Source organism: Lagenorhynchus albirostris, chromosome 1 (genome assembly GCF_949774975.1).
Source record: "Lagenorhynchus albirostris chromosome 1, mLagAlb1.1, whole genome shotgun sequence".
Classification (NCBI taxonomy): Eukaryota; Metazoa; Chordata; class Mammalia; order Artiodactyla; family Delphinidae; genus Lagenorhynchus; species Lagenorhynchus albirostris.
The window spans coordinates 50044640-50071057 of NC_083095.1; the positions used below are offsets into that span (position 1 = coordinate 50044640).

The window sequence follows — 26418 nt, forward strand, 5'->3', positions numbered from 1 at the left end:
CCAGCTCTCTGGCTCATTGCTTAGTTAGGCTTAAATGACTGTGCGCTTGCTCCCTGCTTCCCTACTGGGCTTGGCACAGCTCCAGGCTGCTTGGGTACTGAAGCCTGTGAAGTCCATGAAGTTGGTTTTCCAGACTAACTTTAACCTGGAATGAACTTCAGACAAGGTAGCTCTGGAGAAATTCATATTGACTTTCCTACCTCATTTACAAATAATTTTTCAAATTGTCAAAGAGAAACATTCACCGACATAGACCATACCCTGGGCCATAAAACAAACCTCAACACGTTTGAAAGAAATTAAATCACACAAAGGGATTTCTCTGAAAGCAATGGAATTAAACTAGAAATTGATAGCAGAAAGATATCTGGAAAATCTGTTTTAAAAAAGTTGGAAATTAAAACAGCACAGTTCAGAATAGCCCATGGTTCAAATAGGAAGTCATGAAGGAAATTATAAAATATTCTGAGCAGAATGAAAATGAAAGTACAACATATCAAGATGTCTGGGATGCATTTAAAGTCGTACTTAGAGGAAATTTTATGGCATTAAAGGCTTATATTAGCAAAGAAGAAAGATCTAAAATTAATGATCTCTGGGACTTCCCTGGTGGTCCAGTCGTTAAGGCACCGCGCTCCCAATGCAGGGGGCCCAGGTTCGATCCCTGGTCAGGGAACTAGACCCCACCTGCCACAACTAAGAGTCCGCATACCGCAACTAAAAGATCCTGCATACCACAACTAAATATCTCGCATGTCGCACGAAGCTCCCACACGCGGCTATGAAGATCCCGCGTGCCGCAACTAAGACCTGGCACAGCCAAATAAATACTTAAAAAATAATAATAATAAAATAAAATTAATGGTTTAAGCTTTCATCTTAAAAAACTAGAAAAAGTAGCTAAAAGCAAAGCAAGGTGAAGGAAGAAAATAATAAAGAGATGAAATCAGTGAAATTGAAAAACCACAGAGGAAATCAATTAAGTCAAAAGCTGTTTCTTTTAAAAAATCAACAAAATTGGTAAGCCTTAGTCAAACTGATCAGGAAAAAGAAGGAAAAAACCCCCCAAATTACTAACATCAAAAAATGACAGAGAGGGGAAGACATATGGGAACATATGTTTATGTATGACTGATTCACTTTGTTATAAAGCAGAAACTAACACACCATTGTAAAGCAATTATACCCCAATAAAGATGTTAAAAAAAAAAAATGACAGAGAGGAGGGCTTCCCTGGTGGCGCAGTGGTCGAGAGTCCGCCTGCCGATGCAGGGGACGCAGGTTCGTGCCCCAGTCCGGGAAGATCCCACATGCCGCAGAGCGGCTGGGCCCATGAGCCATGGCCGCTGAGCCCGCGCGTCCGGAGCCTGTGCTCCGCAATGGAAAAGGCCGCAACAGCGAGAGGCCTGTGTACCCCCGCCCCCCCAAAAAAAAAAAAAGAAATAGATACCCTGAAAAGTCCTATATTTTATATAATAAAGAAGTAGAATTTGTAATTAAAAACATTTCAAAAATGAAAATTCCAGATGGCTCTACTGGCATATTTTACCAAACATTTAAGGAATAAATAATACCAATTTAATATAAACTTCTCCAGAAGATAAAGGAGAAGGAAACACTTGCCAACTCATTTTATGAGATCAGCATTACCTTGATACCCAAACCAGACAAAGTCATGAAAATTAAACTATTAATATCTCTCAGAAACAATGTAAAAATCCTTAATAAAATATTATTAATAAACTCCAGCAGTGTATCAAAATGATAGAACACCATAACCAAACTGGTTTTATCCCAGGAATGTAAGGTTGGTTCAACATTTTAAAATCAATCACAGTAATTCACTATATCAACAGACTAAACAAGAAAAGTCATTATTTCAATAGATGCAGAAAAGTATTTGACAAAATTCTCCATCCATTCATTATTAAAAACAAAACAAAACAAAACAAAAAAACACCTTTCAGCAAATTGCAATTAAAAAGAACTTTCTCTGGATTTCCCTGGTGGTCCAGTGGTAAAGAACCTGCCTTCCAATGCAGGGGACACGGGTTCAATCCCTGGTTGGGGAAGTAAGATCCCACATGATGCGGGGCAGCTAAGCCCACGCGCCACAACTACTGAGCTCTCACGCCTCAACGAGAGAGCCCGTGTGCCACAAACTACAGAGCCCACATGCTCAGGAGCCTGCACACCGCAACTACAGAGCCCATGCGCCCTGGAGCCTGCGTTCCACAACTAGAGAGAGAAAACCTGCACGCCACAAGTAGAGAGAAGGCTGTGTGTGCCACAACGAAGAGCCCGCGCCACAACAAAGGATCCTGCACGCCTCAGGGAAGACCCCGCATGCCACAACTAAGACCCGACGCAGTCAAAAAATAAATAAATATTAAAAAAAGAACGTTCTCAATCTAATAAACAGCTTCTGTGTTAGTTCTATATTGCTGTGTAACAGCCCCAAAACATAAATGTCAAACAATGATTATCTCACAGTCTCTGGAAGCTGGGAATCTAGGTATGACTTAGCTAGGTGCCTCCGAATCAAGGTCTCTTACAAAAGTGAACTTATGTTGTCAGCTGGGGCTACGAGCTCATCTGGAGACTCACTGGAGCAGGAGCAGGGGTGGTGGTAGGGAGATCCACTTCCAAGCTCACTCACAAGATTGTTGGCAGCATTCAGTTCCTCACAGAATACTGCATTGAGTGATTATGTTCTTCTTGGCTGTTGGTCGCCTCAATTCCTTGCCATAGGGCAGCTCACAACATGGCATCTGGATTCCCTCAGAGGCAGTAAGCAAGAGAGTACAAGAGAGTACTCAAGGCAGAAATCACAGTCTCTTTGTAACCTAATCTCAAAAGTGATATTCCATTACTTTAAACACATTTTATTCCTTGGAAGCAAGTCAGTAGGTCAAGCCTACACTGAATATACAAGGGGCGTATACAAGGACATGAATACCATGAGGCAGGGATCATTAAGGGCCATCTTAGAGACTGCCTACCACAACCTCTACAAAGAAATCTAGTTAGTGCAGGATACCTAGTGGTGCAAGATTGAATGTTTTCCTCCTAAGGTCAGTAATAAGGATGTCTGCTCTCACCACTCCTATTTGATATTGCACTGGAGGACGGACATACCAAGTGCAATAAGGCAAGAAAAAGAAAGAAAAGGCATACCAGTTAGGAAAAACTAAAACTGTCCCTATTTGTAGATGACTGTCTACATAGAAAACCTCAAGGAATTTACAAAAACCTTCTAGAACTTGTAAGTAAGAAAACGCAAATCAGCATATGAAAAACTGCTCAATGTTAGTCATTAGGGGAATGCAAATTAAAACCACAAGAGACCATTACCCACCTTTTAGAATGACTGAGTCAAAAGAACTGAATACCAAGTGTTGGCAAAGAGGCAGAAATTGGAACATTGCTGGCAGGAATGTAAAATGGTACAGTCGCTTTGGAAAACATTTTGGCAGTCACTTACAGTAACACATACTTAACATATGACCCAGCAGTACTCCTAGGTATTGTTTTCCCAAGAGAAATGAAAACATATGTTCACACAAAAGACCATTCATGAATATTTACAGTGGCTTGGTTTATAATCACCAAAACTGGAAACAACTCAAATGTTCTTCAACTGGGAGTGGATAAACAATATCCATACAATGGAATAGCACTCAGTAATAAAAAGGAATGAACTACTGATAAATGCAACAATATGGATGAATCTCAAATATATTAATACTAAGTGAAAGAAGATTAGCCTCAAAAGGCTACATAATGTATAATTCCATTTATATGACATACTGGAAGAGGCATAACTATAGAGACAGAAAACACATCAATGGTCGCCATTTGCAAACAATTTTTGGGAGGTTCACCTCCAGCCCATCCCTGGACTCCATCTATATGCCACTCCATTTTCAAGGCAGCCACCAATCTCTCTCCTCCCAGCTCCAGCTCCTTCCTGAACCCTATCCTGATTTACATTTAGTGGCACGCTGCTTGGCACAGGATTGGTCCCCGTTTAGTAGGCAGTATGCAAATTTTCTCTCCTCAGCTATTGCTTCCAGGCAACACCCATCTCAATGCTGGGCATATGGAATGGGATAGATGATAAAGTACTGAGGCAATCTGCCCAGGGGCGAATTACCCTATTTCGTGATTTCCTCCAAGTCCGTTAATTTTCCACCATTGTGCTCCGTTCGACCTGAGCGAGTAGGAGCCAGTCGGGAGAAGGATGTAAATAAGGAACGTAAGATAGGGCAGGCTCTGTAAGCCTCCATCTCCCACATTATAAGCCCAGCTCTAGTGGAAGTCAATGGTCAAGCACCGCCCCACCCCACCCCAACTCCCAAGCTAGTGGGGGTACGTGCAGACTCTAACCAATTTCAGTCATCGTACTGTCATCATACTTCCTCTTTTCCTCTCCCCCTTTGTCTCATTCATTCATTACTGGCTGCTACAGCACTGACCAGGAGAGACACAGAAGCTGCCCTCAAGGCATTCACAGTCTCGCGGAGAATACAGGGGAGTAATCACAGTTATCACACGGTGTGGTACAGGCTGCGTGGGGTGAGGGGCTCCTAGCGCAGGCGTCTTCCCGGCAGATTCTGCCAGAGCTGCGTCTTCCACGACCTGCTGGAGTTTGCAATCTTGCAGGCCTCCTCTCCCCGGCAGAGGGACGTGCAGGGACCCGGGCCCACGTCCAGAACAGCTTCTCCCGGGCTCCGAGGCAGCCCACCAGGGCCTTTCGCCGCAGCAAGGACGGCGACCGGGTCCGGGAGGGAGGCCGGGGCGCTGCGGCCCCGCCCTGGCCAGGCCGGAGCGGGGGGCGGTTCCCATAGGGATCGCGGGCCGGCCGGCCGCGACCGAGCTGGGCGGGAGTCGGCGAGGCAGGAGCTAGCCGGCCCGACAGCTGCGGCGCCGTGAGTCCTGGGCGGGGAGGGAGGCGCGGGCCGGGCCGCCACGTGGCGCCGCTCGAGGCTGCGCGGCGGGGGCTGGGGCGCGGGTGGGAAGCCGGGGCGACGCTGGCGGGTTTCCCCGCGACCGCGCAGCAGCGGCGGGGCGGGAGAGGTGGCCCCGCCCAGCGGCGGGACGGCGCGTCCCTGCTTCCCACAGAGCTCCGGGCCCGCCTCAGGAGGCGCGGGGCGCGGGGCGCGCGCCTCGCAGGGCTCTCCCCTCCGGCGGGGCCTCGCCGCCGCCGCCCGCGAAGGGAAATGAAACCCGATATTAGAACCGGGGAAGCCCTTACCCTTCCCAGTCCTCCAGCCAGCTCATGTGTCTTAGATCGGATGAATTTACCATTAAAAACATAGATTGTCTTACAACTCAGTTCGTTTTAGGATGACGGGTTACATTTTAACTTGCAGGGTATATAACAGACGATTAAACTTGAGTTATCAAAGGCAGCTGACTCCAGGCTGTCACCCTTGATCAAGTGGCCACGGCTGAGGGGCGAGGCTTTAAGGGAATGGGTCGGTTCCTAATTCTGTACGAGTGCCGTCTTCTGTTCTAGGTCCTTGACAAAGACCCATCGCTGAGTGAAGCTCTAGTGCAGTGCGTTCAAGCCAAGATTTTATAAGCGACATTTTCAAACTATGTGAAGATCCGTTTAAAGAAAATTTATTCTTCTGTGATGGAGAAGTATGAAAAAATTGGGAAAATTGGCGAAGGATCCTATGGAGTTGTTTTCAAATGCAGAAACAGGGACACGGGTCAGATTGTGGCCATCAAGAGGTTTCTGGAATCAGAAGATGACCCTGTCATAAAGAAAATCGCCCTTCGAGAAATCCACATGCTCAAGGTAATGGATTTTTTTAAATTAATTTATTTAGGCTGTGTTGGGTCTCCATTGCTGAGTGCACGCTTTCTCTAGTTGCGGCGGGGGCTACTCTTTTTTTTTTTTTTTTTACATCTTTACTGGAGTATAATTGCTTTACAATTTTGTATTTGAAGTGGATCAGCTATATGCATACATATATCCCCATATCCCCTCCCTCTTGTGTATCCCTCCCACCCTCCCTATCCTACCCCTCTAGGGGCTACTCTTCGTTGAGATGCACGGGCTTCTCCTTGCAGTGGCTTCTCTTGTTGTGGGGTACCGGCTCTAGGCACTCAGGCTTCAGTAGTTGTGGCTCGCGGGCTCTAGAGTGCAGGCTCAGTAGCTGTGGCGCTCGGGCTTAGTTGCTCTGCTGCATGTGGGATCTTCCCAGACCAGGGATCGAACCCCTGTCCCCTGCATTGGCAGGCAGATTCTTAACCACTGAGCCACCAGGGAAGTCCTGGTAATGGATTCTTTAAAGTGAAGTTTCAGGGACTAACAAAATTAAAGTGAGTCGTGTTATGTGAAATAAATGCCTTGAGATGTGGCCACATCTCCTTCCTTCACGGACTTCTGTCCTCAGTGACACAAATGGGACATATGTGCGCGAGTCACCAATTATATAATGAATTATAAAGTGGAGACGTTAAGTGCAGGGAACGATGGTATTCACTTTCAGACTTGCTGTGGAATATTTTATTTTTCTTCCCAGTGGCTTCTTTCCCATGTCACCTGTAGATCTGGTTCATAAAAAGCCATCAACTTTTATAGTACAGGAACTTTCCATGATTTTTAAACTTCTAGACTAGCTTCTGTTGATGTTCTGAGTCCATGAAGAGAATTAATCATTCACCTGTTTTCAAACAGCTAGAAAGCTGACAGGTTTTCATTATGCCTCACATCTATCTACGGCTGACCTTTATAACGTCTTGTCTCTAGAAGAAGGATTTTTCTCAAAAAAGTGAAATGATTGCTTTAAAAATGTTCATCAGTTAACTCTTGGAGACCATGACATGGGGGGGGGAGGGGAGTTGTTTATTATAAGCTGAAAGTATTTTTTTCCTGGAATGGAAATGAAGAAGGAAAGTATCTTTCCTTCTTTTCTGAATTTCTGTGACGATGAAACCCAAATCCTACCCTACGTAGAATGCGTCCTGTAATGAATGCAGTGTGGGTTAACTTTCAACAGATTAACTTTCTCCGTAGGGGTTGGTTTTAAACAGTTAGGGCCTCTGTGTTCTGACAAGTACAACTACCTATCCAACAAGGAAAGAGCAACCTCGTGCGAGCTCAATGGAACATCCAGGGGATTTTCTCTCACCTTTGCTTCTCCATTTGCTCCAGGCCTCTCTAAAAGTCTTCTTCTCCCCATGAATTGCGTGTGTGGGGTTATCTCTGGATGAGGACTCAAATGGGAAGTGGAGGGCTCTGGATAAATTAAAACGGGTGGGGACGACTTTCTTTATTTGGGTCTAGGACATTCTTTACCAACTGGTTGTTGTCAATTCTGAGAAGACACTTCCAAAGCCCCTGTGAAGTACTCCCCTAGGAAAGAGCGAGACAAGCAGTGTTTGCCCATCCCACCGCCTGGTTGCCCTGCCCTCCCCACTCTCTACACAGGGAGAGAGAGGGTCTCACTGTTTCTCTGGCGCCCATGGATGTTTTTCACTTTCTCAGGCTTTCCCTAGTGGAGAAGGTGATAATTGTATTTCAAAGGGCCCATTTACTCCAAAGAAAAGCCAGTCTGTTTCTAGTGGAGAGATACTCTTTTTCTGATTCTGAAGGTCACCTGCGAGCGCCTCTCTGAAACCTCTCACTATTCTTTAGCAATACGGTGTTTACGAGTTTAGTCCCTGAATTACTTCAGTTCCCCCAGGATGGGGACCTCGCCTCTAGATCTCTGTATCAACCACTTGGCATGTAATACCAATAAATGTTATTGTTGGATTGAAAAAAAGACGTTAACAAAATAAACTCTTAGGAAGGGTAGATGTTGCCAATAAATTAGGAAGTCAGATGTGTTCTCACGAGTAACTGAATATTGATGTCCTCTGAAGGATACAGTTGAGTGCACAGGTCCCTGAGTACAGAGCACACAGCACTCCATTCTCCAAAATCAAGTGCACAGCTGAGATGCCCCTGATCTGTATCAGGTGATGGGACTAGATTATCAGTAGAGCCTGTCCCGTCAAGCCCTAACTTTTCAGAATTCTGTGATATTCCTAACACATAATGGGTGCTTAAATATTTGCTGGATAAATGAATTGAGGGTTTGTTCAATGAAGTCATACTTTCTCCACTTACTTATTCAGTAAATATTTATGGAGCTCCATTGTACCTAAAACAATGTTTATGTGAAGTTGTACATCCTGTCTTTCAGATGCTTAACCGGTGGAAGATGAATTTCCCCTCAGCTCTTACACCCAATAGACTGGGTTCCTAATGGGCAGGGCCTGTGTCATTCACCTTGTCTCCCCATGCCTGTCATGAACCCTCTAAATAAAGTGTTTGGAGCCTTGCTTGAACTAGACTTTGAAATGTTTAGGGAGACATGGAATAAGAGATAAGGCATTCAGGGCAGACAGTCTCTCCTAGGGAAAAAAGAGGTGCATAAGTGGAAAACAGTATATTGAAGGAACACAGGTAATAACCCCAAAGTCTTAGCCTAGATGCCTGCTGGGCTAATAGGCCTGGGAGAAAAGAGAAGGAAAGGAAGCCAGCGTGCATTAGAAGGGGGTGTGAGGAATTTCTTGGAAAACAGGTCTGGCCCTGGGATAAGTGATGATTAGCACATAGCTTCACCTTGGTCCCAGGTGGCCTTTGGGGTTTGGAGCCTGCCTTGGGGACATGTTGTTGTCCCTGAGAACAGGAAACTGCTGAGGTCTAGGCTAGTGTTTTAGGGCCCCATCTGAGCTGCATTCAAGGCAGAGCTCTAGGGCCCATGGAAGGGGAATACTAAACCGGAACCAAGCACAGTTCCATGGGCCCAGGTTCACGGGCTCAGGGGCTCAGTGAGTGTGAGTTCCTAGGAATTTCCTTGCACACCCCTCACAGAACTGGGGCTGTTAATGACCCCTGCTAAGGTCAAGAACTAGGAAGACTGAGGCTGAAGGTACCTCAGTGACCTTAGCAGGTGAGAACAAGCAAGGGCTGAGGCCCAGACTGCTCTTATTATGATAAGGAAAGCAAGAAAGGTAGATGAAGACCAGATGTAGAAGGCTTTGAATGCCAGGCTGAGGAGTCTGGCTTTCACGTGAAAAGAGGGAAGCCAGCCAAGATTTTTTATTAGAAAGTTATCATTTGCAGACTTTTGAATTTCATGGATCAATAAAATTTCCAAAAAAAAATTTTTTTGTTTACAGATTGGTCGGCATTTTAAGAGGCTGGGTTATCATCATCACTTCATAAATGAAAGGACGTTTTAATATTTTAGAAAAACTAGGAAAGACCCAATTTTAGGAAAAAAGCAGTCTTCCTGAGAGAGTAGTTGACAACTAAAACAACATCTCTCTATATATACATTTCTCAGGTGTGTGAGAGTGTATGAGTGTAGGGGTGTGTGTGTGTGTGTGTGAGAGAGAGAGAGAGAGAGAGAGAGAGAGAGGGATCATTTCCCTTATTTTTCTCATTTCACTATCCATTGATGAAAATGAAGACATCAGCTGTTTTGTGCAGCCTAAATTTCATGAAAGTTAGTACTATGTCTGCGAACAAAGAGACTCCCCAGATCAGGTGATGTCCTACTTATAGGATCTATCTGATACAACGAAATACTAATACCACAAAAGAACTGAATGGTCCCTTGGATTTTTTTTTTGGCTGCGTTGGGTCTTCGTTGCTGCACACGAGCTTTCTCTAGTTACAGCAAGCAGGGGCTACTCTTCGTCATGGTGCACGGGCTTCTCATTGCGGTGGCTTCTCTTGTTGCAGAGTGCGGGCTCTAGGCGAGCAGACTTCAGTAGTTGCAGCATGAGGGCTCCGTAGTTGCAGAATGCAGGCCCTAGAGTGCATGGGCTTCAGTAGCTGTGGCACGTGGACTCAGTAGCTGTGGCACATGGGCTTAGTTGCTCCACGGCATGTGGGATCTTCCTGGACCGGGGATCGAACCTGTGTCCCCTGCATTGACAGGTGGATTCTTAACCACTGTGCTACCAGGGAAGTCTATTAAGTTATAATAGAATTTTGCATGTATCTGTCCTCAGAGAATTGCTTGTATGTTTTTTAAACCATTTATTTAATGATTTAAAGCAACTCCCAATAGTTGCTGTCAGACTCTTTTAAAAATTACAGTTGTTTCCATTAAGCAGATAAGATCATGGGAGTGAATTGTCCAGCAGTCAATTGCATAATTATTAAGGCACCACATCTACAGTGTTTCTCGTTCTTGATGTGAAAGCATATATGAAGATGTAACTATACATTGGTAAATGATTTTAAAGATAATAATTATTATCAAGAAACCTATTTTGCTAATATTTTTAGAAAACATTTTTTCTGAAAAATTGAAACACTTTTCAAATAACATTACTTCATGCCATTTGGGGGAAAAAGTGTGACACATTTTTATGAGATAAATTCAGTATTTGTGCTAATAAACTGCTCCCTAAACTAAATGTAATTCGCTCTTCACCAAGAGGTCCTGCTATAGTCAACCCTTTAATGTTTTCATTTGAATCTTATTTTTTCCAGGCTTTTAGAAAAATAAACAATTGCTCCAGTTAAAGTTAGTCAGCTCGTACTCTACTTTAAGAACATTAAGTACCGTTCTAGTGACAGTAATAAAATTATACTGCCATACCTGAGCTCAAAGCAACTATCCTACCCTTTCTCAAGCTCACTTTCCATTGTGGAAAAAAAAGAAAGAAGTCAATATTTTCAGTCAGTGTTTCTGATGAGACACCTCTGTGTAAGATAGTTGACATGTGTGCATTTGGCAAGTTTTTACAGAACTCCTGCCATGTACCAGGCACTGTTCCAGGCTCCTGTCCTCACAAATAAGGAGAGACTAACAGTAAACAAATGATTATATGTCAAGTGGTGAAAATGAAGCAGGATAAGGGGGTAGAGGTGATGGAGGGGCTAGCTTTTTTATATAGAGTGGTTAGGAAGAGCCTTCCTGCTGAATGACATTTGAAGACATTCCAGCAGAAATGTGAAGGAGGGACTCTTGCAGCCATTTAGGGGGAAAGCATTCCAAGCAAGGGGAAGAGTAAGAGGCCCCAAGGCAAGATCAAGTGAGGTGTTCTAGGTGTGTTCTAGTGTGTTCTAGGAGGAGCAAAGAGATGAGTGTGTCTGGAGCAGGGGAAGTGAGAAAGAGAGCCATAGGAGATGAAGTTAGAGAGATGAGGGGGTTAGATATGAGGGCCCTGTGGGCCATGGTAGGGACTGTGGATTTTACTTTGAATGAGATGGGAGCCAGCAGAGGGTTTTGAGCAGAGGGGTGCCCTGGCATGACTTATACCCTAGAAGCATTCCTCTAGCTGCTGGTTACTCCAGCTCCATGAGCAGGAAGGTCTTTTAGAAGACTGCTGATGTGATCCAGGTGTGAGGTGATGGGGTTTGGGTCAGAGGGGCAGCAGTGGAGGTGGTCAAATTCAAGATTTATTCTGAGAGAAGAGCGCATAGGAATCCGATGGTTGGATGAGGAATCACGAATGACTCCAAAGTTCTTCAGTTGAGTACCTGGAAGAATGAAGAGATCATTCACTGTGATAGGGAGACCCAGGTGCAAATCTGGGGGAAAGGAAGTCAAAAGTTCTGTTTTGGATATGTTATATTTGAGGTGTAAACCCACTGTAAAGTGGGCAATTAAATGCACAAGTCTGGCATTCAGGGAAAAGTCCGGGTTGGAGTTACCACCATGGGGAATGGAGAGACAAGTACCAAAGATTGAGCCCTGGAGCTCCAGCATCTGGAGGTCAGGAAGCTGAGGAACCAGCAAAAGAGGTAAGAAGGGGTGATCTTCAAGGCAGGAAAATCCCGAGAGCAATGTTCTTAAAAGCTGAGAGAAGGGAATTCCCTGGTGGTTCAGTGGTTAGGACTCCGCACTTCCACTGCAGGGGGCCCAGGTTTGATCCCTGGTCTGGGAACTAAGATTCCGTGAGCTGTGTGGTGTGGCAAAAAAAAAAAAAAAAAAAAGCTGAGGGAAGAAAATATTTCGAGAATGAGGGGGTTGCTCAATGGTGTCAAAGGTCACCTTTAGTACAGGCTTAGAATTAGCCATTGGCTTTGAAAATATGAGGGTCATTTGAGACCTTAATGAGAGCTATTTGGGTAGAGTGGTAGGGATGAAAGCTTCATCAGAGAGGGTTCAAGAGAGGATGAGAAGAGCAAAGTGAAGACAGTGATAAAGGCAACTCTTCTGAGGAATTTTATTATAAAAGGAAGCCAAGAAATGGGGCAGTGTGTGCTTGGAAGGATGTGGCGTCAAGAGAGAGTTTTTGAAGTTGTTTTTAATATGGAGAAATACGTATATTTGTATGCTAATGGAGGGAGAGAATTCCTGGAGCCATGACCTTGAGTTACCAACCTAGACCATGACCCAAAATAACTATTATAGCATACTAAAAGACCAGTTCGTGGACCAGTTAGGACATTTGGCCACCTCTTCTTTATTTGGAATGTTGCTAGGTTCTTTCCACACACTCTTCTTAGTCTTTACGTAACAGGACCCACAGTTGTCTTAAAGCTATTGGCCTAGAACTTCTTCTAGCAGGATGTACGACATCTGATTTGTGTTGTGAGCCATGAACCCTTCAGGAGAGCGTTCAACCCTTTTCCATAACTAGGGTTCAAGCATATAAAGATACATTTTCCTAATTAATTAATTTTGGCTGTACTGGGTCTTTGTTGCGGCGCTTGGGCTTCTCTAGTTGCGGCGTGCAGGCTCTGGAGCAGGAGTCCCCAACCCCTAGGAACAGGGCCGCACAGCAGGCGATGAGCAGTGGGCGAGCGAGCAAAGCTTCATCTGCCACTCCCTCATCGCCAGCATTACCACCAGAAACATCCCACACCCCACTCCCGGTTCATGGAAAAATTGTCTTCCACGAGACCGGTCCCTCGTGCCGAAAAGGTTGGGGACCGCTGCTTTGGAGCGTGGGCTCAGTAGTTGCAGCACGCGTGCTTAGTTGCGGTATGTGGGATCTTAGTTCCTGGACCAGGGATGGAACCTGGGCCCCCTGCATTGGGAGCATGGACTCTTAACCACAGGACCACCAAGGAAGTCCCAGGCATATAAAGATATTTTGGATAGGAGGCGCCATGGTCATGACAGAAGCCAGGTTACAGAGAGAGAGAGAGAGAGAGAGACAGTCCCTGAAGGGAAATCATCTTAAATCAAGAAGTCTGGCATCACAGGCCTGTGGCGAGAAGTGGGTACTGCTTCTGCATAAAGCAGGTGGCTGTAATTGAGCCCAGCCCCCTGGGGAATATCTGTGTGTCCAGCAAGAAAAGAACTGTGTGGTTCAAAACAAACACAAGCCAACCAGCCCAGAATCATTGTATTACTAAGGTCCCAAGCCTCTATGCTACTGAACCTTCTCTCTGTGGGATGCAAATGGTAGAACTATTGGAAGAGGAATCAAAGAATTCCAGCCAGCAGCTATGAGGTTCCCTGGGCAGATGTTGGGCAGCGAGGCAGACGGTACAGGGGCCTTAGAGTAGATCAGACCAACATCAGTCAAAGTTTGACTATCCTCCTTCCATAAGATGAGAAAAGCAAGAGCAACAACAAGGAGACGGAATCATATTGCCATTTGGTGACTCAGTGGTCTTGGGTGAAATGCCATTGTTACCTAGGATGCACTAACTACGCTTACAAACCTTAGGAGGTATGTCTTGTTACCCCGTTTTACTAATGGATGTAGGATGGTCGATGACTTGTCATGGCCTCCTGGTTAGTGACCTGGATACCGACACAGTTCTGTCTGTCCCCATGTCCATGCCCTGCTGCTCCCACACCTCAGAACCATCGTGGTACACCAAACGCTGCACTCTTTCTTAAGTCTCCCAGAGACTGGTCCTCAGGGCTTATCCCTGATAAGGGATATCCTTATCCCTTATCAGGGAGGCAAGGATATCGCCCTTGCCTCCAGCGGGCCTTAGTGCTGAGACTCATGGCTTTTGTGGAAGCCTGGGGTTCTTACTGGAATATCAGTTTTTTCCAATTCTTATTCCTTAACCCTATAGATTATTTTAGCAGGCACAAAGTTATGGTTTGCTACCAACAAAGGTGGAGATAAGCATGGGGGAAAAGGTCCATTTAAAACTTTACTATAAACATTACAATAAAGTTCATTCATTCTTCATGAGAGCAGTGTCACCCCCAAGAAGATGAAAATTGGTTCTTAGGAGTTGGGTCCTAACATTTTTATTGTATAAAGCACAGATATACATATAGTACATATACATATATACAGTATATTTTTGGAATTAAAATTTCATTGAGAGATGATTAGGAAAAATGTGTAAAAAGACTCTTTTGAGTGACAAGTATGAAAAAAAAAAGGTCCGTGGGGTATGGGAGGATGAGAATGTTGCGTGTATGCTGTGTGCCAGAAACATGCTCTCATTTGACTGTAATTAAACATGAATAGCAGTAACCTGCTGAACGGTCAGAGCAGTCCCTGTTTTCCTACTGTCTCCTCACTTTCAGTAACTTCCAGCAAGGGCTTCCCTGGTGGCGCAGTGGTTGAGAGTCCGCCTGCCGATGCAGGGGACGCGGGGTCGTGCCCCGGTCCGGGAGGATCCCACATGCCGCGGAGCGGCTGGGCCCGTGAGCCGTGGCCGCTGAGCCCGCGCGTCCGGAGCCTGTGCTCCGCAACGGGAGAGGCCACGACAGTGAGAGGCCCGCGTACAGAAAAAAAAAAAATTCCAGCGAGGCTGTGGGCTGTGTGACTGCTCGGGGACAGGAGCCACAGTTAGGAGCTGCAGTTTCTGATCCGGCTCAAAGCTGTTGGGTGACCTTGGGCAAAAGCTCCAGTGCCCGCTGGAACCTGGCCCACCTTATTGCCATGATTTATGTCTCTGTTTGGCATTGCTTTGCTGACGTTGCTGAGGGTAGCAGGGTGCTTTGGGGACAAACACCGAACAGCAGTCAAGCAGCCTTAAGGATGCCAGGGCAGGAAAGTAGAGGGTCCAAAAGAGCAGTAGCAAAGGAGAGAGGAGAGAGGAGGAGACAGGCGGAGCAGTAGAGAAAGGAGAAAGAAAGGCACAGGTGGGAAGGCAGAAAGGTGGGGTTCCAAGGGGAGGAGGTGGAGGTGAAGCACTTCACGTGGTCTCCCCCGTTTCAAAATATCAGACCAGAAACACTGCTGGGCATATTACCATCCTGGTGACGGTAATGTGCCGCGGGAAGCAGGACTGTCAAGGTTCCCTGTTTTTCAAAGCATTTATGTAGTGCTTAATACCACGTGCTCTTGTGTCAAGGCCCCATTCCATGGAATGCTAGCAGAGTACCATGTAAATGCTCCCTAGCATTAGAATCTAAGCAGAGTTTTCATAATTTCTGGAGGCTTCGTCTCCCCTAGTATTAGTTGAAGGAATATTTCCCCCGTATTAGTTGAATAACATTTCCCAACTCAGTAGAAGTCTCCAGGGGAAATCCTGTGACATCTTTAACAATTTAATCTTGCTGTGCCATTTCTAGGTCCCTTTTCTTCGTATTGCTTAATTGGCTTATTGAAACATAATAGATTAGTAACATATTTCTGTAACTTGTTTTAGCCATGTTCAGCATTCTCTGTTATGGTTTATGTGGGATTACAAACTCAAAAGTCTGTGGGGAATCACAATGGTAACATAAATGAGTGGAGTGGGCTGAATGCAAGACAAGATGGAGCAGTGGAGACTAGGGCAAACTGGAGACTGTCTTGTGGGAAGTGGGTGGCCACTGCCCACCCAGCTCACAGGCTACAAGGGGGCTAGACTTTCAGGGTCTTTTGTTTAAAGCCAGAGATCAAAATTTTGTGTAAAATCTCCTGGGTTTTCCCCCATAACTCTTGTTTTGAAAAAAAATTCAATATATATGCACACAAGAGGAAAGAATAATACAATGAATACCTACATATCTTTAACTAGATTCAGTAATCTAGTTAATTCTGATGTTAGAATTCTGCTTCATTTCTTTTCTATCTCTGTCTCTGTCTCACACACACACACACACACACACACACACACACTTTTTTGGCTGACACACACACATTTTTGCTAAGTATGCAGCATGAATCTCCTAGAATGAATAAATTTTTCTATGTCCCACAATGTGATTTCCACACTCAAGAAATGTATCATTGACTCAATACTATTATTTAATATACAGTCTGTGCTCAAATTTCTCATATTGTCTCAATAATATATTATTATTATATATATTATAATGTATATGTGTGTATATATGTATGTATGTATGTGTATATTTTAATCCAGGATCTAATCAGTGAGCATACATTGCATTTAATTGCCATGTTTCTATCGTCTTCTTCAATCTAAAACAGTATTCTAACTTCTTTTTAAATTGAAGTACTGTTGATTTAGAATGTTGTGTTAATTACTGCTGTACAGCAAAGTGATTCCGTTATACATATATATACATTTTTAAAATATTCTTTTCCATTATGGTTTATCATAGGGTACTGAATATAGTTCTCTGTGCTGTACAGTAGGACCATTCATCAGTCGATGGACATTTAGGTTGTTTCCATGTCTTGGCTGTTGTGAATAGTGCTGCTATGAACATAGGGGTCCATGTATCTTTTTGAATTATAGTTTTGTCTGGGTATATGCACAGAAGTGGGATTGCTGGATCATATGGTAATTCTATTTTTAGTTTTCTGAAGAACCTCCATACTGTTTGCCACAGTGGCTGCACCAGCTTACATCCCACCAACAGTGTAAGAGGGTTCCCTTTTCTCCACACCCTCTCCAGCATTTATTATTTGTAGACTTTTTAATGATGGCCATTCTGACTGGTGTGAAGTGGTACCTCATTGTAATTTTGATTTGCATTTCTCTAATAATTAGCGGTGTTGAGCATCTTTTCATGTGCCTGTTGGCCATTTGTATGTCTTCTTTGGAGAAATGTCTGTTTAGGTCTTATGCCCGTTTTTCAATTGGGTTGTTTGTTTTTTTGTTGTTGAGTTGTATGAGCTGTTTATATATTTTGGAAATAAGCCCTTGTCGGGTCACATTGTTTGCAAACATTCTCCCATTCTGTCAGTTGTCTTTTCCTTTTGTTTATGGTTTCCTTTGCTATGCAAAAGCTTATAAGTTTGATTAGGTCCCATTTGTTTATTTTTGTTTTTATTTCTATTGCCTTGGGAGACTGACCTAAGAAAATGTTGGTACAATTTATGTCAAAGAATGTTTTGCCTATGTTCTCTTCTAGGAGTTTTATGATGTCATGTCTTATGTTTAAGCCTTTAAAACCATTTTGAGTTTATTTTTGTGTATGGTGAGAGGGTGTGTTCTAACTTCATTGATTTACATGTGACTGTCCAACAGTTCTCTAACTTTTAAATTCTTTTTTCCATCTTTCATGGTATTGACATTTTTGAAGAGTCCAGGTCAACTGCTTTGCAGAATGTGCCTCAACATAAGTCTCACTGTTTCCATATGATTTGATTCAGGGTAAATGTTTTCAGCAAGGATACACATGGATGAGGCTGTGTCCATCACACTAGTTCTCTTCGGGAAGTACATGATATCATTTTGTCCTGTAATTGGTGCTCTCAGTTTTAATCTCTTGGTTAAGATGGGTCTGTCATATTCCACAATTGTAAAGAAACATTTTCCCCTTTATAATTAATAAGCAATCTGTGGGGTGATACTTTGAAACAGTGTGACTGCCTTGCTCCCCAACAACTGTCGCCCAATGATCCTTGCCTGAATCAATTATACTAAGAGTTATTGTACAATGGTGATTTCAACAATTCTTTCTACATTCATTAGTTATAATTTTTCTGTAAAAAGAGCTTTTTCACCCATGCCCTTGCCCCCAGTACACACAGATTTTAGTGTCACTGTGAATTATCGATTTTTAAAAAATTCACCGTGTTACAAATCATCACTGTCATTCTTTTTGATTCTCAAATTGTCACACGTTTGTCCATTTGAGGCTCCTTGGACCCAGCTCCTTGGTCTGACAGGTGCCTATCATTCCTTGTGTACTTCTTTACTGTGGGGCACAACGAAATGCTCCAGGCTCATCCTGCCCCAACTCTAGAATCAGCCGTTTCTCCAAGGAGCCCTGGTTCCTTTTAGTGAGAATGCAACATGATTTTAAAATGTTGACAAGAAATTTAAAAAAAAATTTTTTAACACCATTCAGCCCAAACAAAACACATCAGCAGACAATGTTTGACCTGCAGGCTCAGTGTGGGACCTTTCGATTATACAGCTTTTATTGTATGCAGATGTTCTCACTAGAGACTGGCATATCTGACCCCTCCAGGTTCATTGCTAATGTATGTAGGTGTTGGGAGTTTATGGAAACTGGTTGTCAATTGGAGGACAAAGGAAGCATTCCCTTGCCCACAATGATAGAAACCAAACAAAACCCGTTATCATCCTCTCTCCCTATTTGTTCGACAAGTGGAGACCTGTTTGATTTTATTTTTACAAGATAACAACATACTAACTGCAAATAGTAACAGACTGTTTTGTTTGTTTATTAGAGGATTTTTTTGGCTTAACTCAGAGTGTGTTTGTCTAGAAAGATTGTTCCCGCTGTGTAGTGAACTCCTAAGAAATAAAGCTGCCGTGCTCATACTTCAAGAACAAAAGAAGCAGAAATCAACAAGCTGGCCCTTTACCTTTTTAAAAATACCCAGTTTGCAAGGAGATTAAGCTCATACCATCATCTGTCAGTGCTCTAAACGCCCTTACACACATCCTGCCACACACCTTACTCTAGAAAATAAAATATAGAACAGGAGGAGGCTGAATAAATGATTTTATAATGCACATTGATAAGAAATATATTCTGTTGCTTTCTTTGCCACTTAATTTTTTTTTTTGCGGTACGCGGGCCTCTCACTGTTGTGGCCTCTCCCGTTGCGGAGAACAGGCTCCGGACACGCAGGCTCAGCGGCCATGGCTCACGGGCCCAGCCGCTCCGTGGCATGTGGGATCTTCCCGGACCGGGGCACGAACCCGCGTCCCCTGCATCGGCAGGCGGACTCTCAACCACTGTGCCACCAGGGAACCCCTTTGCCTCTTAATTTTATTTCCAGCAAAAATGATTTATAGGTAGACAACTATGTTACATACAGTTATTATCAAATATTCAAACCACACTAGAAAGTAGTACTTTTTACATGCAATAAAAATTTTTTTTAATGGGCCAGGCTCGTATCTTTCATTCTTACTTTTTTAATGTTTTAATTCACCTTTTTGTTTGGCAGGATTGATGTTTTAGGCCACAGATTTGCTTTCAACAGGCATATTTTCTTGCTAATTATTAATCTTTTTGTTACTTATTAACTTTAAAAAGCACTGTAGTAAAAATGCTTTGGTGTAAAATTGCCCTGTTGAAAAATCTTTGAACTCCATTTCTCTTTTTGTTAGAATAATGAAAGGTGAGTTTCTGAACCAACTGACACTATCAACCAAACCAAAAACCTAAAAACCAATCTAATCATTTGTTTTATAACTATCAGTACGTTGCTGCATGAATATTTGGCCGTGTCATTGTTAATTCTCATTTTGATCTCATTTGTACTATTGCTTCTTTCCTAGTACTTTTCATATACTTTATTAGTCAGTAAAACAGTTTAAGCCTCTGCTGTGTACATCCACATCCTGGGCTGGGTCTTGAGAGGAATCCACAAGAGATCTCAGCCCAGGTCTCTGGCCAGAGGACCAGCCTGGCACGTTCTGTTCTGTCCATGTTTTCTGTTGCCGACCTAAAATAAATTAACTTCACCTCTTCACCTGTAACTCCAGGTTTTTTGATACTCCTCCCCTCTTCTAGCCATCCCCAAAACTAAGCCATTAGCCAGGGTGTCTACCACGGGGTTCTTGGCATTTGGAGAAAATGTGGGATCAAGGCAGCTTTTCTTTACCAAACGAGAGTGTTCTTCCACTCCTGGTTCCCAAACCAACAAATTAGCCTCTGAAGACGCGGCACCGTGTGGTGGCTGCTGGTTCAATGCATATACCCTTGAAGGGCCGGGGTACAGATCCCACCATTCCATTAGGCTGGCTGGTTGTAGATGATGAGGTAGGTAGTAGAACCAGTGGATCCCATGGCCGTGTGCTGTCATGCCTCCTTTGCTGTAAAATGGGCCCCTGGTCTGATGTTGTGTGGACTCCCATGCCAGTAAAGCCCTCGGATTGTGGTGCTGGCGGAAGAGGCAAAACCCATATCTAGAGTTAGTGTCAGTTCCAGTAGGGACAATCTCTACCCGCTCCGAGTAACAGCTGGTTTCCTTAAAGGACAGTGCAGATCAGTGCCTCAGTATCTGTTTTCTTCTATTGGCAGGTTGGATACTCAGCAGCAACAGTATCCAGATCAGCCTTGGGGAGAGAAAGCCAGTGCTGTTGGGCCACGTATAACCACCATCCCTGCAGCTGTGGCCTCTCTGTTCATAGGTCAATTACACGAGGGTTGGGGCGGCCAAAGACAAAGCAGCCTGACCCCTGAAAAGACATCCTCTGCCTGGTTGCTCAGTACTTCCTCTGCAGTCGATGCTCTTTTTGTGGGTATTAATATGAAGCCCAAAGATCCTCAAGCTCTGTGCTCACTCCCACAAGTACAGTTTATGCCTCTTCTCCAAATGATCTTTCAGTCTCGCTCCATCTGGACTCTTAATCAACTAGGTGAGCTACGTGCCCCTGCCCACAGGTCCATGCATGTCTCAGGTCCTTTCTTCCTCTGTACAGAGTGAACCATCCAATGCACTGCTTGAAGCTCTGCTCGGGGAGGATTCCCTTTCACCATGTCCTTCGAGGCTCTGCCAGGTGGGGCTATATCGGCAGTCCGTCTTCAACTAGGTGACAGGGGAGAATAGGCCACCTATTATTTGTAACTTGCTTGTTCCCTCCAGACCTGCTTAAACCGGATAACAAATGAATACTTTCCATAGCATAGTGGATTGCTGTTGCATCCATGCGGTCTTACGACAGTGGATCTCTATCACCCAGTTCACAGTGGGCAGCTCTGGATCACATAGTTGCTTGATGTCCCATGGTCAGGTGCTCAGTCTCTACTAGGGCTCAGTGACATGTCAGGAGCTGGATACCTCTAGCATGATTGGATATACAGAGTCATATGGCCTGAGTGGTAGTGTAGCTTTGACCCACTGTAAAGTTCTGTCTTGCTTTGGGTCCTACTCAATAGTGGCAGCCTTCCAAATCGCCTGGTAAATTAAACAGAGCAGTGTTCCCAAGGACTATATATGCTGCCTCCAAGATCAAAAGAGAACCACTAAGTGCCATGACCCCTTTTTAGTGGCGGAGGATACAAGGTGCAACAATTTGTCCTTTCCTTTCGAGGGGATGTCTCAGCCTGCCCCAGGCCATCGGACCCCTAGAACATTACCCGCATGCCATGCCTCAGAGGGTTTTCTCCCACGCTCTGGCAGACGTGTCTTAATTGGGCATTCAGAGTACTTGTCATTTCCTGCTCACGCAGGGGGTCCGATTAGCTTGGTGTTCTCAATGAAGTGGACCAACTTGGTATTCTGTGGAGTGTCAAGATGATCAGGGTCCCTGTGGGCTTTTTGTAACAGGGAACAGAGGAGTTAACCTAGGCCTTGAGCAAGACAGTGAATGTGAACTGTTATCCAGTCCACAAAAAGTGAACTGTTTGATCCTCCGTACTGAGAGGAATTTCAAAGAATACATTCATCAGATTAGTACTTCCATGTCAAGTACCAGGGACTGTGTAGATCTGCTCCAGGAGAGAGAACCATACCTGGCTCAGTAGCTGCAACGGGAGCTACGATTTGGTTGAGTTTAGAGTCGTCTCCCAGGTGAACTGAGTAGGGGTATAATGGGGACCACCAATCCTGCATCCTTTAAATCTTTGATGGTGGTACTAATCTCATCAGTTACTCCTGGGATGTGGTTTTGCTCCTGATTTACTGTTTTGGCCAGGGTCATGTTGTGGGCTGTGCAATTTCAGGCGCTTCTGTTTGGCCCTTTCTGCCATATTGGTTCTTATTCACAAATCATGGAACCAATGTGTATCCATCCCAATTATTCACTTGGGAGTAGAGGAAGTAATCTCAAAAGTGGATCCATGGACCCTTTAGGCCCACTGTGTGGCATTACTCTAACGTGGGGCCATGATAGCTTTTTGGGTCCCCAGATATCAATGCCACCTCGGACTTTGTAGCCACAGCTCTTGAAGGGTCTGGGTATTTCCCTTTCCTCAGCTACTCTGGCAAATGGCTACAGTTTGCTTTGGGAAAGGATTGAGGAGTACTTGTGGTAGCATTGCAGGATCCTTTGGCAAGGTGACTCAATCAACAGCACTTTTTGGTCTACAAACTTGACTTAGATCTAGAAACTGGGTGAGGACTGCAGTTTTCTAACAGTTGACATCAACTTTCTGCTCGCCATGTCTCCATTTCTTCTGGTACGACAAACCTAGTAACACCTGCCAGCTGCCCTTCTATTTTACCTATAAGAACTCCATGGTGAGTTCCTATCTGTGCATCAGCACAGATTTCTGGGAAATAAGGCAGCTGGCCTTACTTCCCATAATGGTCTCTATGTACATCTTGCCACTGTCAGCACCTGGTCTCAGCCACTCCAGAATCTTATCACTCCCATTGGAACCAGAGAGCCTAATTCCATGGTAGCATCTCTAGCCTACAAATGACAAGCCTGTCCACCCAGCCTACAAAGGACAGGCACCACTGAGCTTCTCAAAGATGCTGGTGATCTCCTTCCCTGTGCCTTCCTTACTGCTTTAGTGCAGGGAATATTCTCCTGGCCTCCCAAGGAATGATAATGAGGATGTGGGTTTTGCAGTGTCACCTAATAGGTCCACTCTAACATTTCCACCTCCTTGATTTCCCAGACCCCTTCCTCAATACTCTGCTGAGGCAGTTCCAGCATCTCCATCTTACCTATTGAAAGGCCAAGTTTCAAATACCAGCAGCATATTAAAGATTGTCTCCAGGTGTCATTGTCAGGAAATAAGTCCCAAGTTACAGGAGAGTGCTTCATGTCAACGAACCCTCCTCCCCGCATCCAGCTGTATATTTCACTACTTTCATTGTCCAACACCCTCAAGATTACTGCTGTTACATATGAGCCAGGTCTTGAGTTCTTTGAGTACAGTTATTTCCTCCTGGAGCAAGAGCCGTGCTGCCCTGCTCAGGTGCTGCTATAACCTCATCCTAGTTACAGGTCTGTGTGCCCTGGGAGGAGGTGGGGATAGAATCTAAGGAGGATGCGCATCATCTTCTTAAAGAGGCACTTTCCTCAGTGCGGTATTTTCAGGGTCTCTGTGTGAGAGGAAGTGTTTCACTTTGGCAAAAGGGCAGAAGTTGCTTCTCCCAGCCCAGAGGGTTTGGGGAAATTTGAGAGTTTAAGAGTCTCAGGCTCATCCTCCTAAATGTCCCTATTCCAGATCTCAGCGTCCCTCTCATTACTCACCAGAGCCCTTACGTTGGCCTAAGAGACCTGTTGAGGCTGAACGTTGTCTCCTTTGTATCTCTGCTACTCTTATTAAAGTCCTGAGCCTGGTTTTAGCACCTTGTGTCTGCAGGAGATAAACGTCTCTCTAAATACTGCCTTAGAGGCCTTCTGATTCCTGCAGTTGACCGGTGGCTAACCCAAACCCGTCATTCTTCTCTCTTCTCTTTTCAACAACATAAAGGTGTTCACAAAAGTCAGCTCACTCAATAATCCCGGTCGTCACCACTGCCCCACACCACGCATGTGCACTGCCATTGCTTGAGCCAAACCTGCACCTCATTCAAAACCAGCCTAATGGAATCTTAGTGATTGTGTTGCTGCAGCTCCCCAGGGCTTCTCTTACCCCGCTTACCACCAGCAGAGGGGTCCTTGTTGCCATCCGCCTGGCGATCAATCCAGTTCCAGAATCCCATTCTGAAGATCCACTGGCTAGAGTCACTTCTGGTACCACCTGTCTTAGCCTGTGTATCTCCCAGAAAGTAAAGTCTGAGACAAAGGATTTCTGTTCCAGGATCCCATCTAGGACACCACATTACATTTAGTTGTCATGTGTCCCTAGGCTTCCCTTGGCTGTGACACTTTCAGACTGTCCATGTGTTTGATGGCCGTGACACTTTTGAGGAGTACTCGTCAGGTATTTTGTAGGCTGCCCCCTATTGGAATTTGTCTGGTTTTTTTTTCATGGCTAGACTGGGCTTATGGGTTTTGGGAAAGAAGACTGAATCACATCAAGTGTACATACTGTCCCTATTGATGTGGATCTTAATCACCTGGTTGAGAATCACCTGTTTGACTGTTTTCTCGCTATAAAGTTACTCCTATTCGGCTTCTCCACACTGTACTCTTCTGGAAGGAAGTCACCATATGCAGCCCACACTTAAGGAGTGGGGAGTTAGGTTCTCCTCCTTGATGACAGAGTATTTACATAAATTATTTGGATTTCTCTTACATAGATTTATTTATTCTCTCCATTCATTCAGTATTGACCTATGGATATTTGTGTCCCTTTGACATACCCCCGTCGATGCAGGGTTTGTTTGTTTTTGTTTTAGCACGGTCCTTTCTGGCTCTGCAAGACACTTCAGCCTCATCTTGGGTTTTCCCGCCCTGAATGGAATCCTCCATTTTCTTTAAGGAGCCCTAGTTCCTTTTATTGGAGAATGGTGTTAGGAACTAAGATCTGAACACTAGGAGTAGTTGTTGCTACTGGATGTGGTTGTTTCTAGGCCCTCGCAGCTGAGGAAGCAAGGTAATGTATGTGTGCGTACTAACCTGTGTATATACACTTAGCTATAGTTATTCCTATTTGTATCTGTATCTGTCTTAAACTAAACATGACTTTATACTGGCGCCTCCAACTCTAGTCCATGCATAGATTGGATCACGAATTACACTAGCCTCCTCTCCTTGCTTAGATGTAAAGTCCCACGCTAACAGGGAGAACCTGGCTTCCCTATCTGACATCATTTACTTCATTGTTCAATTCCAACATACATGTATAGCATTATCAGAATTGCTAATTCCTATTCCCACGGGAAACAGCTTTATCAACAAGAGTATAATGCTTATGTGTAGTTCCTTTTGACTTCTGTCTTACACTGTCTACCCATTTCCAAAGTTACTTAGGTCAGCACTTCCTCCCCCAATCCTCTTCAGTGCGGTGGTTTCATTTGTAATACAGTTAGATTCTTTTGTCACATTCTGCATTCCCTAACCTCCTAAATGATTTTTTTAAATTTGCATACATTAAGGTTCACTCTTTGTGCTGTAAAGTTCTATGTGTTTTGACAAATGTGTAATGTCACATATCCACCATTGCAGTATCACACAGCGTAGTTTCAGTGTCCTAAAAAATCCTGTGTGCTTCATCTGTTCAACCCTCTCACGTATCCTTTGAACCCCTGGCAACCACTGACCTTTTTACTGTCTCCGTAGTTTTGCCTTTTCCAGGGTGTCATAAAATTGAAATCATATAGTATTTAGTCTTTTTAGACGGGCTTCTTTCACCTAACAATATGCATTTGTTTCATACGTGCCTTTTCATGCCTTAATAGCTCATTTCTTTTTATCACTGAATAATATTCCATTTTATGGATATAGCACAATTTACCTATAGGAAGACAATTTGTTTGCTTCCAGTTTTTGGCAATTGTAAACATTCGTGTTCAGGTTTTTGTGTGAATATAAGTTTTCAAATCATTTGGGTAACACCTAGGAGTGGATGGCTGGACCTTATGGTGCAACTGTGTTTAGCTTTGTAAGGAACGGCCAAAGTGTCTTCCAAAGTGACTGTCCCATTTTGCATTTCCACCACCAATGAATGAGAGTTCGTATTGTTCAGTATCATCACTAGCATTTGGTGTTGTCAACTTTTTTTAATATTTAGCCATTCTAATAAGTGTGTAATGGTATCCCACTGTTTTTGTAATTTGCAATTCCCTAATGAAAAAAGATGTTGATCATCTTTTCATATATTTATTTCCCATCTATTTATTTTCTTTGGTGAGGTGTTTGCTCAGATATTTTGCCAATGTTTTTGGGGTATATTATTTTTTTTTAACATCTTTATCGGAGTATAATTTCTTTACAATGGTGTGTTAGTTTCTGCTTTATAACAAAGTGAATCAGTTATACATATACATATGTTCCCATATCTCTTCCCTCTTGCGTCTCCCTCCCTCCCACCCTCCCTATCCCACCCCTCTAGGTGGGCACAAAGCACCGAGCTGATCTCCCTGTGCCATGCGGCTGCTTCCCACTAGCTATCTATTTTACGTTTGGTAGTGTATATATGTCCATGCCACTCTCTCACTTTGTCACAACTTACCCTTCCCCCTCCCCATATCCTCAAGTCCATTCTCTAGTAGGTCTGTGTCTTTATTCCCGTCTTACCCCTAGGTTCTTCATGACCTTTTTTTTTCCCCTTAGATTCCATGTATATG

At 44.1% G+C, this 26418-nt stretch overlaps 1 protein-coding gene across 4 annotated transcripts in view; it reads left to right on the forward strand.

Moving 5' to 3' along the window:
- The first annotated feature begins 4799 nt into the window (after window positions 1-4799).
- CDKL1 (cyclin dependent kinase like 1) overlaps window positions 4800-26418 on the forward strand; it is a 62570-nt gene continuing 40951 nt past the window's right edge. For 3 of the 4 annotated variants that reach the window (XM_060142839.1, XM_060142845.1, XM_060142852.1), the window contains exon 1: window positions 5154-5809. In XM_060142839.1, coding sequence (XP_059998822.1) covers window positions 5642-5809 — 168 coding nt within the window. In that variant the 5' untranslated portion in view covers window positions 5154-5641. Of the gene's footprint in view, window positions 4932-5153; window positions 5810-26418 lie in introns of those variants that run through there. The other variant, XM_060142833.1, reaches the window with a different exon arrangement.